The following is a 13612-nucleotide window of genomic DNA, read 5'->3' as shown; positions in this document are numbered from 1 at the left end:
AAACCAAGCCAAACCCAAACCATCTACTTTGATCAGTTGTTTGTTTTAATTTCAGTAGGTTTTTTGGGAACAGATGGTGTTTAGTTACATCAATAAGTTATTTAGTGGTGATTTCTGAGATTTTGGTGCACCCATCACCTGAACAGTGTACCTGGTACCCAATGTGTAGTCTTTGATCCCTTGCCACCCCCCACCCTTTTCCCCCGAGTCCCCAAAGTCCAATGTATCATTCTTATGTCTTTGCATCCTCAAAGCTTAGCTCCCACATATGAGTGAGAACATATGATGTTTGGTTTTCCATTCCTGAGTTACTTCAGTTAGAATGATAGTCTTCGATTCCACCCAGGTTGCACAAATGCCATTTCATTCCTTTTTATGGCTGAGTAGTATTCCGTGGTATGTATAGGGCATTTGGGCTGATTCCATATTTTTGCAATTGCATATTGTTCTGCTATAAACATGCATATGCAAGTATCTTTTTCATATAATGACTTTCCCCCCCCCTCTCTGGGCAGTTACCTAGTAGTGGGATTGCTAGATCAAATGGTAGATTTGCTTTTAGGAATCTCCACATTGTTTTCCATAGTGATTGTACTAGTTTACATTCCCACCAACATTGTAAAAGTGTTCCCTTTTCACCACATCCGTGCCAACATCTGTTACTTTTTGGTTTTTTAAATTATACCCATTATTGTAGGAGTGAGGTGGTATTGCATTGTGGTTTTGATTTGCATTTCTCTGATACTTAGTGATGTTGAGCATTTTTCCATATGCTTGTTGCCCACTTGTATATCTTCTTTTGAGAATTGTCTAATTCATGTCCTTAGCCCACTTTTTGATGGGATTTTTTTTTCTTGCTGATTTGAGTTCTGTGTAGATTCTGGATATTAGTCCTTTTTCGGATGTGTAGATTGTGAAGATTTTCTCCCACTCTGGGCTGTCTGCTAACTCTGCTGTCCTTTTTAATTTAAGGTCTTTAAATATATAATAACAATCTTTCCTTACTCATAATAAGAAAAATACAGATCAGAATTAAACTGAGAAAGAAAGATTTCAAAAAGTTGGCAGGGCATTCTGTAAGCAAGTCTGTATTTTTTTTTTTTTTTTTTGCGTAAGAGACCAGGGGAAATGAGAATATATATTTACCTATTCTAGTTTTTGCATGAAGAAATACTAGAGGATGGAGAAGAAACTTTGGGGGAAAATTTTGCCTATAAGAGCCAGGGATGAAACGGGTGAAGGGTGCCGGGATTGGCATAATTCTTCTAGTGTAGCTTTTTATATAGTTTTTGACTTGGGACTCAAGCAAAGATTATACAAAAACTATGACGATGCTCAAGTTGTATAACTGAATTTGAGTTTGGTTTTATTTAGGAGACGACTGCTTTAACTCCAAAGTACAGCAAATTTCCTTTGGAAGTTCATAATTGTTGTTAATTTGCTGTGAGTGGCCAGAATCTGCTTTTGGTGATTTTAAATTGTCAACCCAACATATGTCTTTGTTGTTTACTGCAAGAATTGTTAAATTATAGTCCATGACATTTTTTATTTGCTTCAAAATAAAATGAGGATATGATCAGGTGGTCAGGTAACTTTTTTTGATTCAGCAGAGTGGAACAAATAATTTCAATTACATAATTGCTTAATGAACCAAATGCAGATACTTGAATTAACTAAAATGCAGATATTCAAATAAAGGATTGCACCTTACCCAAATAAAAGTTGATGTTGCTTCTAATTATTTCTAACTACTTTGTGTGAGAATTATACAGAGTTCTGGAGACATTACCTAGATTAGAACATCATCTCTCAAAACTACATCTGTAAATCATACTTTTTAAGTCTTATCTTGTCTTATTCCTTATTCTGAAAATGACAACATTTCTATTAAGATTTATATCTGATTTGACTTCAAATTTTAATCGTAAAGAATGAAACTAGACCCCCATCTCTCACCATATACGAAAATCAAATCAATAGGGGTTAAAGACTTAAATGTGAGACCTGAAACTGTGAAACTACTAGAAGAAAACATTGGGGAAATGCTTTAGGACATTGGTCTATGCAAAGATTTCTTGAGTAAGAACTGAAAAGCACAGGCAACCAAAGCAATTTGGACAAATGGGATCATATCAAGATAAAAATGTTCTGTACAGAGAAGGAAGCAGTCAACAAAGAGAAAATCTACAGAATGGGACAGAATATTTTCAGATTATTCAACAGTCAAGCGATTAATAACCAGAATATATAAGGAGCTCAAACAACAGCAAAACAATGAGTAATCTAATTTTAAAATAGGCAAAAAATTTGAATAGGCATTTCTCAAAAGAAGGCATACAGATGGCCAACAGTGATGCTCACCATCACTAATCGTCAGGGAAATGCAAATCAAAACCACAATGAGATAGTGTCTCACCTGTTAAAATGGCTTTTTTCTTTTTTGTAAGTTTGCTCTTTTTTTAATTTTAATTTTACTTTAAGTTCTGGGATACATATGCAGAACATGCGGGTTTGTTACGTAGGTACACGTGTGCCATGGTGGTTTGCTGCCCCTGTCAACCCATCATCTAGGTTTTGAGCCCTGCATACTTTAGGTATTTGTCCTAATGCTCTCTCTCCCCTTGCCCCCTACCCCCTGACAGGCCACATGTGTCCATGTGTTCTCATTGTTCAGCTCCCACTTATGAGTGAGAACATGCAGTGTTTCACTTTCTGTTCCTATGTTAGTTTGCTGAGAATGATGGCTTCTAGCTTCATCCATGTCCCTGCAAAGGACATGAACTCATTCTTTTCTATGACTGCATAGTGTTCCATGGTGTACATGTGCCACATTTTCTTTATCCAGTCTATCATTGATGAGCATTTGGGTTGGTTCCAAGTCTTTGCTGTTGTAAATAATGCTGCAATAAACATATGTGTGCGTTTGTCTTTATGGTAGAACGATTTATAATCCTTTGGGTATATACCCACTAATGGGACTGCTGGGTCAAATGGTATTTCTGGTTCTAGATTCTTGAGGAATCGACACTGTCTTCTACAATGGTTTAACTAATTTAAATTCCCATCAATAGTGTAAAAGTGTTCCTGTTTCTCCACATCCTCTCCAGCATCTGTTGTTTCCTGACTTTTTAATGATCACCGTTCTAACTGGCATGAGATGGTATCTCATTGTGGTTTTGATTTGCATTTCTCTAGTGATAATGAACTTTTTTTCTTATGTTTGTTGGCTGCATAGATGTCCTCTTTTGAGAAGTGTCTGTTCATATCCTTCGCTCACTTTCTGATGGAGTTGTTTGTTTTTTCTTGTAAATTTGTTTAAGTTCCTTGTAGATTCTGGATATTAGACCTTTGTCAGATGGGTAGATTGCAAAGACTTTCTCCCATTCTGTAGGTTGCCTGTTCACTCTGATGATAGTTTCTTTTGCTGTGCAGAAGCTCTGTAGTTTGATTAGATCCCATTAGTCAATTTTGGCTTTTGTTGGAATTGCTTTTTGGTATTTTAGTCATGAAGTCTTTGCCCATGCCTGTGTCCTGAATGATATTGCCTAGGTTTTCTTCTAGGATTTTTATGGTTTTAGGTTTTACATGTAAGTCTTTAATCTATCTTGAGTTAGTTTTTGTATAAGGTGTAAGGAAGGGGTCCAGTTTCTGTTTTCTGCATATGGCTAGCCAGTTTTCCTAGCACCATTTATTAAATAGGGAATCCTTTCCTCATTGCTTGTTTTTGTCAGGTTTGTCGAAGATCAGATGGTTGTAGATGTGTGGTGTTGTTTCTGAGACCTCTGTTTTCTTCCTTTGATCTATGTATCTGTTTTGGTACCAGTACCATGCGGTTTTAGTTACTGTAGCCTTGTAGTATAGTCTGAAGTCAGCGTGATGCCTCCAGCTATGTTGTTTTTGCTTTGGATTGTCTTGGCTATATGGGCTCTTTTCTGGTTCCATATGAAATTTAAAGTAGTTTTTTCTAATTCTGTGAAGAAAGTTGATGGTAGCTTGATGGGAATAGCATTGAATCCATAAATTACTTTGGACAGTATGGAAAATGGCTTTTTTCTAAAACAAAAAAAATAGCAGATTCTGGGAAGGATACAGAGAAAGGGGAACCCTTGTGCACTGTTGGTGGGAATGTACATTAGTAAAGCCACAATGGAAAACAGTATAGAGGTTCGCAAAAAAAATGAAAAATAGAATTACCATATGATCCAGGAATCCCACTGCTGGATATATACCCAAAAGTAAGGAAATTAGTATATCAAAGAGATATCTGCACTGCCATGTTTATTAAAGCACTATTCACAATAGCTAAAATATGGACTCAAGCTAGGTGTCCATTAATGGATGGGTGGATAAAGGAAATTTGGTACATAGACACAATGGAATATTATTTAGTCATAAAAAAGAACTCCTGTCATCTTTAGCAACAATAGAGGACATTATGTTAAGTGAAATAAGCCATACACAGAAAGACATACTACAAGTTATTACTCATATGTGAGAGCTAAAAACACTGATCTCATGGAGGTAGAGAGTAGAACGATGGTTATTGGAGGCTGGGGAAAATAAGGAGGGGTTGGTTAATGGGTGCAAAAATACAGTCAGGAATAAGATCTATTCATTAGCATAATAGGGTGATTATGCTTAACATTAATTTATTGTATACTTTAACTGGAAGAGTGGATTTGGAATGTCCCCTACATTAAGAAATGGTAAATATTAGAGATGATGGATATCCCATACCCTGCTTTGATCATTACACATTATATGCTTCTATCAAAATATCACAAGATCTCCATAAATGTGTACAACTATTATGTACCCGTGAAAATTAAAAATAAAATTTTTAAGAAAAATTTAAATTTCAGAGTGTGTATCATTTCACCTTAGGAACACCCAAACATGTTTATAAACCATTTTAACACTGTAAATCTCAACCAGTCTTCTGAGATCCAATCAATTGGAATTTCTTTAGCTTCAGGTAATAGCTCAGCTCCATTGGTTATTAAAGAGACATATTAGAATAAATGGGTTCCCTCTTCTTTAAGGAAAAATGAGCTTATATTTCTTCATTAGGATTTGCATTTATTTCTGCTCAAGCCTAAGAGGGCTGCTAGTTTAATTGCACTTTAAATACAAAAATCTAAGTTTTTTGGACTATAAATATAGTATGAAATCCAGCTCCAAACCCATATGAAAATAAGCTAGAGGCCATGAATTCATTTGGGAGACTTACTCTTCCTCCACCAAGAACCAAGGTGAGGTAGACAAATTTCTATGCTGTTACTGCAGAGCATTTTGTTTTCTAATTCACCTTTTTACCATAAGTGTAGCACTTTATGTGTGCATAAGGATATCTGGATGTGGGTCCTGGATTTAAATTTCTTGTTCTTCTGAGATTGGCCCTTAAAAACCCAAGTCCTAGGTCATCTAGGAAGCTCTAAATTTCCTCCAGGCAAGGTCTTTAGTGTTTATTTACACCTCTATATTCATATTCCTACTTCCTCTCTGTCCTTAGGTGAATACTTTCTTCAACTCAGAGCCGCATTTAGGGGACATTTTTCATATTTATTTTTTTGAGACAGAGTATCGCTCTATCATCCAGGATGGAGTGCAGTGGTGCGATCTCAGCTCACTGCAACCTCCACCTCCTGGGATGAAGCGATTCTCTTGCCTCAGCCTCCCGAGTACTGGGACTACAGGCATGCACCACCACACCCAGCTAATTTTTCTATTTTTTGATAGAAACAGGGTTTCACTATGTTGGACAGGCTGGTCTCATACTCCTGACCTCAAGTGATCCACCAGCCTCAGCCTCCCAAAGTGCTGGGATTACAGGTGTGAGCCACCGCACCCAGTCTCATTATTAATATTTAAATCTAGCATTTTGATACTTTTAGTAAGAAAATGTTTGGATCTTTGGTTCATCATGTTGCTAGAAATTGAATTCTTACTCCTCATTTAAGAAAGGCCACCTTAAATTACATACTCAAATATGCACTAGTTTTTCAGGACTTAAGGCTAACTCTCTGGGGCAGAGGAAAGAGAAGAATTTGTAAGTACTTATCTCTGATAGGCAAACCTCTTCTCTCTGACAGTGTTTGAGCAAGCAGATTTGCTGAGTTCAGTCTGTTACCTGTTTTCTGAGCATTATTGTTCAAGGCCCTGGGCCTGACATAAACAGTCTTGAGGGATTTAGCAATTTAATATGGATCTGCATGCTTGGTGTACTTTGTATTTACAATTGAGCTCCACTAAAACGAATGTATGAGGTGCTGGAGAAAGCTTCAATCAGGGTGTGTGAAGTTTCGATGCCAGATTGGGGGAAAACAGCAGGAAATATAAATTCACTAGGCATCTGTAGATTTTGAAGTTGGAATATAGATTTCTTAATTAACTTTGATAGGCACATCTAAAGTAGCTAAAGACAAATAAAAATTTTACCTCTGAACCTTTTCATATCAGGGTTTAATCTTTTGCCAGTATTCTGTATAAAACAAGTAGAAATACTTTAAGTTCTTCTTCTCCCTCCTCTGTGTGTAGCTCATCTGTTGAGTGATAATCATACAGAAAAATTCACCATTGTCAAGCTTTCTCTGAATCTCTTCAAGTTAGTTGCTTCCTTTGCCTTTACAGAGTAGTTCACACAAGTCCCTATTATGTGACTTACCATATGATGTTGAAATACACTGGTTGTTTTTCCTCCTAATACCTGATAATAACAGCTTTCATTTGTGAGCACTTTATAGGTGACAAGACATAGATGTATATTACATTTAAACTATAGCAAACATGTGAGATAGATATAATTATTCCCATTTTATAGATGAGGAAACTGAGGATTATGAAAGTGATTTGAACTTGCCCAAATCTTAACAGCTAATAAGTAGAAAGATCAGGATTAAACCAAGCATGATCTTCACACTGTGATCTTGACAACCATACTGGATACTTACACTGTGATCTTGACTGCTTTGCTTTAGTGACAAGAACATCCCCCTTTTTACTTTTGTTAACTGTTCTAGCGCCTGGAGATGTTTCTAGAACATAGCAGGCACTCAGGAAATGTTTACTGAATGAAAGACAGTGAAAATTCAAATATAGCTTTAATGGAAACTTTTATGAATTTAGAGTGAGCTCCAAATATTTACACATAAATCAAAGTTTTACTTTTGGCATATCATTGCCTCAAGAAATAGGAATGTGCCAACTAGCAAATTGTATATGTACACATACACACATTATATGAAATGTAGATAAGTAATTATTGTAACATTAGAACTGTAATATCATGTATTGTAAAATCAGAATATTCAGGTATTGAATTTTATCTCTAATCTATCTTAAGATTCCCCCCATCACTGAGATCAGGGCTGGGCAAACTGCTACCTTTAGGCCAAATATGGTCTGCCACCTATTTTTATAAATAAAAGCTTAATTTTTATTTTTATTTATTATTTATTATTTTATTTATTTTTTTGAGATGGAGTTTCGTTCTTGTTGCCCAGGCTGGAGTGCAATGGTGCAATCTTGGCTCACTGCAACCTCCGCCTCCTGGATTCAAGTGATTCTCCTGCCTCAGCCTCCCAAGTAGCTGGGATTACGGGCATGTGCCACCACACCCAGCTAATTTTTTGTGTTTAGTAGAGATGGGGTTTCACCATGTTGGTCAGGGTGGTCTTGAACTCCTGACCTCAGGTGATCCACCCACCTCGGCCTCCCAAAGTTCTGGCATTACAGGCGTAAGCCATCACGCCTGGCCTAAAAGCTTAATTTTTACAATAAACATTGCAATGTCCATTTGTTTACATAGTATCTAAAGATACAAAGGCAGAGATCAATAATTGCAACAGAGACTGTATGGCCTGCCAAACCTAAAATATTTACTCTCTGACTCTTTATAGAAATAATATGGTGACCCCTAATATAGGTCACTATTGTTCTATCACTGGTTAACTATTGCTTTGCTCTACTTCAAGGATCTTCAAGTTAGATTTAAAATTCAGCCAGGCGATGCTCGTCTATTTATAAATGGCCTTCGTGTTGATATGGATGTTTATGACCCTTTTAGGTAAGTATTAAATTATTGCTGTAAATGAACTATGGTTTATATAAAAGTAAACATTGTCTTGAATTTAGTGTAAGTCAAAATATGAAGATCGCTTTAAAGATAAATACATGTTTTTGATTGTACAAAACAGCTTTCTTCTACCAAAATGGGCAAGCCCAAAGTGTCTTAGAATATCAGAACTGGGAGAAACAGTCAAGATATTTGTTTGGATGAGGGTTAGACCTATAATTACTTTGTTATTCTAAACTGTCTTTTATTGAAGAGTAGATTGATGATTTAGCAGAGAAGTTATTTGGAACTGGACTGAACAACTAGAGACCAGATAGGAACTGAAGTCAACATGGGGTATTTCCCCAGAAGACAGAAATTGACAAGAGGAATTTAAAATGCTTGTATTTGAATGCTGGATGCTATCTGGTTTCTTGTCAAAAAAAAAAAAAAAAATTCTTCAAAATTTTTTTGCTCAGAATTTTGAACAGGACAGAATTAGGAAGTCCTTGCTTTATCAATGGTCACTCACCCAAAATTACAGTTGTGGGCCAAACAGAAGAGTTACTTTTATAGAGAAACATAAAACTACATTAAAATTAATATTTGAAACATTAGATGAACTTAGGAGACATGATACTTTAATTCAGATGTTCAGTTTTAATTCAATTGAATATACTTTTGTTGAAGTGAAATTATTTGAATTGTTTATTTAAGTTCTTACCAGTTTGGAAATACGTTGGAAAATATATTGGAAAGACTGAGAAGTAGTTTTACTGAACATTTTTTACAGTTTTATCTCAAATGGGGCTTTTCTCTTTAGTTACTTGAATTCTTGGACCTAGTATTGTAAAAATAATAAGATAGATACATATAATACATATAGAAAGAGTAGAGAAGTTTGTAAATGCTAGCCTGTAGATTTTAGGGGAACAAAAATTATATATGTGCCCAGCAGCAGTGAAAACAGGTTTAAAGGAAGTAGTGAAATGGTATGTAGATTTTAGAAAGTTTTCTAAGGTAGTGTATGAGGAAATTTTTATGGCAGGAATATTTTCACGTATAATTTAGGAAGGCTGTAGGTTATTAAAAAAATAAAACCCCCCAGCTCCTACACCTGGTCATTAGTGATTTGCAGGATGTGTGCTACATTGTTATTCCTCATTGATTTGATCACTGCTTAGTGCTACCATGATTCTCTTAAAAGAGGAAGAGACAAAATGTGAGAATATTTGTGTCTTCTGACATTTTTTAGGATAGCATAATCAAAAAACTTCTCAGAAAAAGATCAGAGGATGTGGAATAAAATTAATGCAAAGAGGAAGATGAATGGAGAAAAATAAGGAAATGGAAGTAAAATGTCATATTACAGAGACATTATATAGAGAGAGGTTTTATGCAGCCAATACTTTGGAATTGTCCATGTGGGGAAAGAACAGGAGTAAAGGATTTATTTTGTGCTCCCTTCCTATCTCCTGTCAGCCATTGCATTACTGGGTTGTGGAGAACCAATAACATGCCCCATACATGGCCCAGCCCTTCTTGCTCTGATCCTGAGAGTAGCGGGAGGAGCCAGAGCCTCCATGGGTTAGGATTAGATCAGCATTGGTTCTATAAAGGCCTACATCTCACCCCCAGGGAGACTGAGACAGTAAGAACATGTGACTTTGACTGGGGAGAAAGGCAAGTAGGACTGATGAAGTCCATAATCAGGGTCTTATATGTCTACATTAAAACATTCTGTTCTAGCCCATTAAAGAGTCCCTTTTATATTTTTGCCTCTGAATAGTCACCTCAGCCACAGACTTGATGAAGAGTAGTTTAAACATTTAGATTCCCCAATTTGTTGTCAGTGGGGTTATTGTTGATGTTGTTGTTTACAGTAATACTTTCTATTATGTTTAAGAACTTTCAAATTATATGTAATAAAAAATTTAAATTTGTATTCAAACACATGTGAACTTCATGATTTAATGGAGCTTCCTCTGTATTAGGATTTTATACTTTATGTCTTGTTCGATCTTACATTATTTTTGTAGTAGGTTTGTCAAAAGAGTGACCTAATATTTTTTTCTCATGTTTGGCTTTCTCAGGGCTGATCATATCCTCACTACTTTGATAAAGAATACAATAGTCTTTGTTGTTTTATCTTTTATATAATAATAAGTTTTTACTACCACTAAAATTATGTAAGTTTACTCTGGATAACTAATTAGAACTATTTGCCTTATTTCTTAATAAGTTTAATATATTTTTCCTGCTATTAATGAAGATACCAAAAAATCTCATTTCTAATGCTTTAAGAAGTCTATCAAACTTTAAAACATTTGTTTTTAATTTGTAAAATCAAAATAAAACCTTTTTTTCTTTGAATATATAGTATTTTGGATATGCTGAAATTAGAAGGAAAAATGATGAATGGCCTTCGCAATCTTGGGATCAATGGGGAAGATATGAGCAAATTTTTAAAATTAAATTCACACATTTGGGAATATACTTATGTATTAGATATTCGACATTCTTCTATAATGGTAAGTGCTTATGCTATTCCTTGTTCTAAAACCTGTAGTATACTTAAGGCTTAACATAAAATGAAGTATCGGCAGGCCTGATGATAAATGTCAGCATTTTGGAACAGTTCTCAGTGAAAAGAGAAAGTAAAACTATAGACCCATCTCCTCTCCCACTTGCAGCTTCCTTCTCCTTCTTCATAGTCTCTGTTTTGTCACAAGAATACCTACTCAATCTCATTCAGTGTCCTTTCCACCTTCAGAGATAACAACAGAATAACCACATGAACAATAATAACAAGACACCAAATACATGGTTAAAATCTGAGGTGTATATAAAAGTGCTACCTTAACATGATGAAAGTCCTGCCGAAACAATTTGCAGCGGCCTCCAAAGGTTCTGGTGTGTGTATTACAGCCCAAGTGATTTTTTTGAAAAACATTTGATCATATCACCCTTTCTTGCTTAAGCAGAGAAGTGGTCTTCAGTATGGCCTATGAGGCTGCAGATGGCTGCTGTCACCTTTCATTTCTTAGACTGTGAAACGTTCTTTTCACTACTATCCTTTGTCTCATGCTTAGAAAGCACTTTTTTCTTCTCTATCCAGTTAACTCCTATCCCTTTTTCAAAGTTAGGTTGAAATAGCCCTTTCTGAGAGAAACTTTCCTTAACAATCCAGATGGTTTTTTAAATCTACATGTTGTGTTAGAGAATCCCCAGAGACCACCCTCTAATCCAGTGATTTGCTAGAAGGACTTGTAAGACCCAGAAGTTGTTATATTCATGGTTATGGCTTAGTAGAGCAAAATGATGTGAAAAAATCAGCAGGGGTGAAGTCCAGAGTAAACCAGGTATAAGCTTCCAAGAGTTCCCTCCTAGTGGAGTTGTGTGCTTAATGTGATATGTGACAATGTGGGCAAAGTGCTTCCTACCAGGGAAGCTCACTTACTTGAGCCTGAGTTCAAGATTGTGAGAGACGATCCATCATGTAGACATACAGTGGCTCTCTGTACCTGCCATCAGTGGCTGAATCTCCGGACTGAGGAAAAGCAGATGTTTATTATAACTCAGATTGTATAAACTATTTAGACAAACTGCTGGAACTGCTGCAGCATGGCTCAGGGTCCTAACTGTGCAAAACACTCTTTTATCAGTCAGAACATTCCAAGAGCTTAATTATCAGGACCCAGCCAAGAGACAGTCATGTAAACAGACCCTTCTTGGGAATATCCAAGGTGTGAGCAACCCAAGCCTGTTGAGTTAACCCTTTCATACACACACACGTATATGTGTATAATGTGATTCTTCATACATGTATACATGTATGGGTACAGCACATGTATTAGGCCATGCTTACCTTGCTATAAAGAAATACCTGAGACTGGGTAATTCATAAAAAAAAGAAGTTTACTTGACTTACAGTTCTGCAGGGTTTATAGGAAGCATGGTGCCAACATCTGTTTGGCTTCTGGGGAGGCTTCAGGAAGCTTTAATTCACAGCAGAGGGCAGAGAGGGAGCAGGTATCTCATATGACAAGAACAGGAGTGAGAGAGAGTGTTGGAGGGTAGGTGCCATACATTTAAGCAGCCTGGTCTTGCTAGAAGTCACATCACAAAGACAACACCAAGACATGAGGGATCTGCCCCCATGACCCAACACGTCCTATCAGGCCCTACCTCCGGCATTGGGGATTACAAGTCAATGTAAGATTTGGGTGGGGACAAGTATCCAAATTATATCAGCACATATACATACATTATATGTCAGAACTATTAATCCATTTGTATACTTAGCACAGTTATAGTTTTACATTTATCCTGTGATGCTTTTATATCTGTTTTTTATTAGGCTATATATAAAGTTCTTGAAGGTAGAAATTTTTTCATTTTTTCTCTTACCATTATGTCCCTGGTTTTAGTGGTACTCAATAAATATAAATATTCCCTAAATGAATAAGTAACTATTTATCTGAAAACAACAAAAAACATCATTTTTAATGATGAAACTCTGGAAGCATTACAATTACAACATGATCAATATAATTATCCTTACGATTTAATATTATTATAAAAGGAGTAACTATTAGAAATGAGGAAATAAAAGTGTTGTATGACAAGATCGTATAACTGAAACTCCTCAAAGAAAGCTATAATAAAAGGCTTTAATAAAATGGGTTTGACATGACATGATAAAGATCAAAAGCTTTTCTTTCAAGATCTATTTGGAAGATAATGATTTATTTACAATAACATAAAAATGTAAATACCCTAATAATAACCACTATGAAATAATATCTCAGTACCTATTGATAAAAACTAGAATTTAACTGAGGACGTGTAAATCAGCATATCCTTTTAAAAAGTTATGCCTGGCCAGGCACAGTGTCTCATGCCTGTAATCCCAGCAGTTTGGGAGGCCAAGGTGGGCGGATCATGAGGTCAGGAGATTGAGACCATCCTGGCCAGCATGGTGAAACCCCGTCTCTACTAAATGTACAAAAATTAGCTGGGTGTGGTGGCACGTGTCTGTAGTCCCAGCTACTTGGGAGGCTGAGGCAGGAAAATCGCTTGAACCTGAGAGGTGGAGGTTGCAGTGAGCCAAGATCACCCTACTGCACTCCAGCCTGGGCGATAGAGCGAGACTCCATCTCAAAAAAAAAAAAAAAAAAAAAGGTGGGGGTGCGCGTGGGGGCTGGGCGTGGTGGCTCACGCCTGTAATCCCAGCACTTTGAGGAGGACGTGGTGGGCAAATCACGAGGTCAGGAGATCAAGACCATCCTGGCCAAAATGGTGAAACCCTGTCTCTACTAAAAATACAAAAATTAGCTGGGTGTGGTGGTACGTGCCTGTAGTCCCAGCTACTTGGGAGGCTGAGGCAGGAGAATACGTTGGACCTTGGAGGCAGAGGTTGCAGTAAGCTGAAATGGTGCCACTGCACTCAAGCCTGGCAACAGAGCAAGACTCCATCTCAAAAAAAAAAAAAAAAAAGGTTATGCCTGTGGTGCCCTTATAACGATACATAGTTTGTCTAGTAATTTCTCTCCTGGA

General features: G+C 36.5%; 1 protein-coding gene across 1 annotated transcript in view; it reads left to right on the top strand.

The window, feature by feature from the left end:
* Positions 1 to 13612, top strand: part of UGGT2 (UDP-glucose glycoprotein glucosyltransferase 2) — a 251160-nt gene that overhangs the window by 74599 nt on the left and 162949 nt on the right. The window contains exons 11-12 of the mRNA XM_003832030.4: positions 7974 to 8065; positions 10434 to 10584. Of these exons, the coding sequence (XP_003832078.1) occupies positions 7974 to 8065; positions 10434 to 10584 (243 nt within the window). The remainder of the gene's footprint in view (positions 1 to 7973; positions 8066 to 10433; positions 10585 to 13612) is intronic.

The sequence above is a fragment of the Pan paniscus genome, chromosome 14 (genome assembly GCF_029289425.2).
Source record: "Pan paniscus chromosome 14, NHGRI_mPanPan1-v2.0_pri, whole genome shotgun sequence".
NCBI lineage: Eukaryota > Metazoa > Chordata > Mammalia > Primates > Hominidae > Pan > Pan paniscus.
Note: the sequence above shows the minus strand (reverse complement) of the source record. Positions and strands in the feature narration are given on the sequence as shown.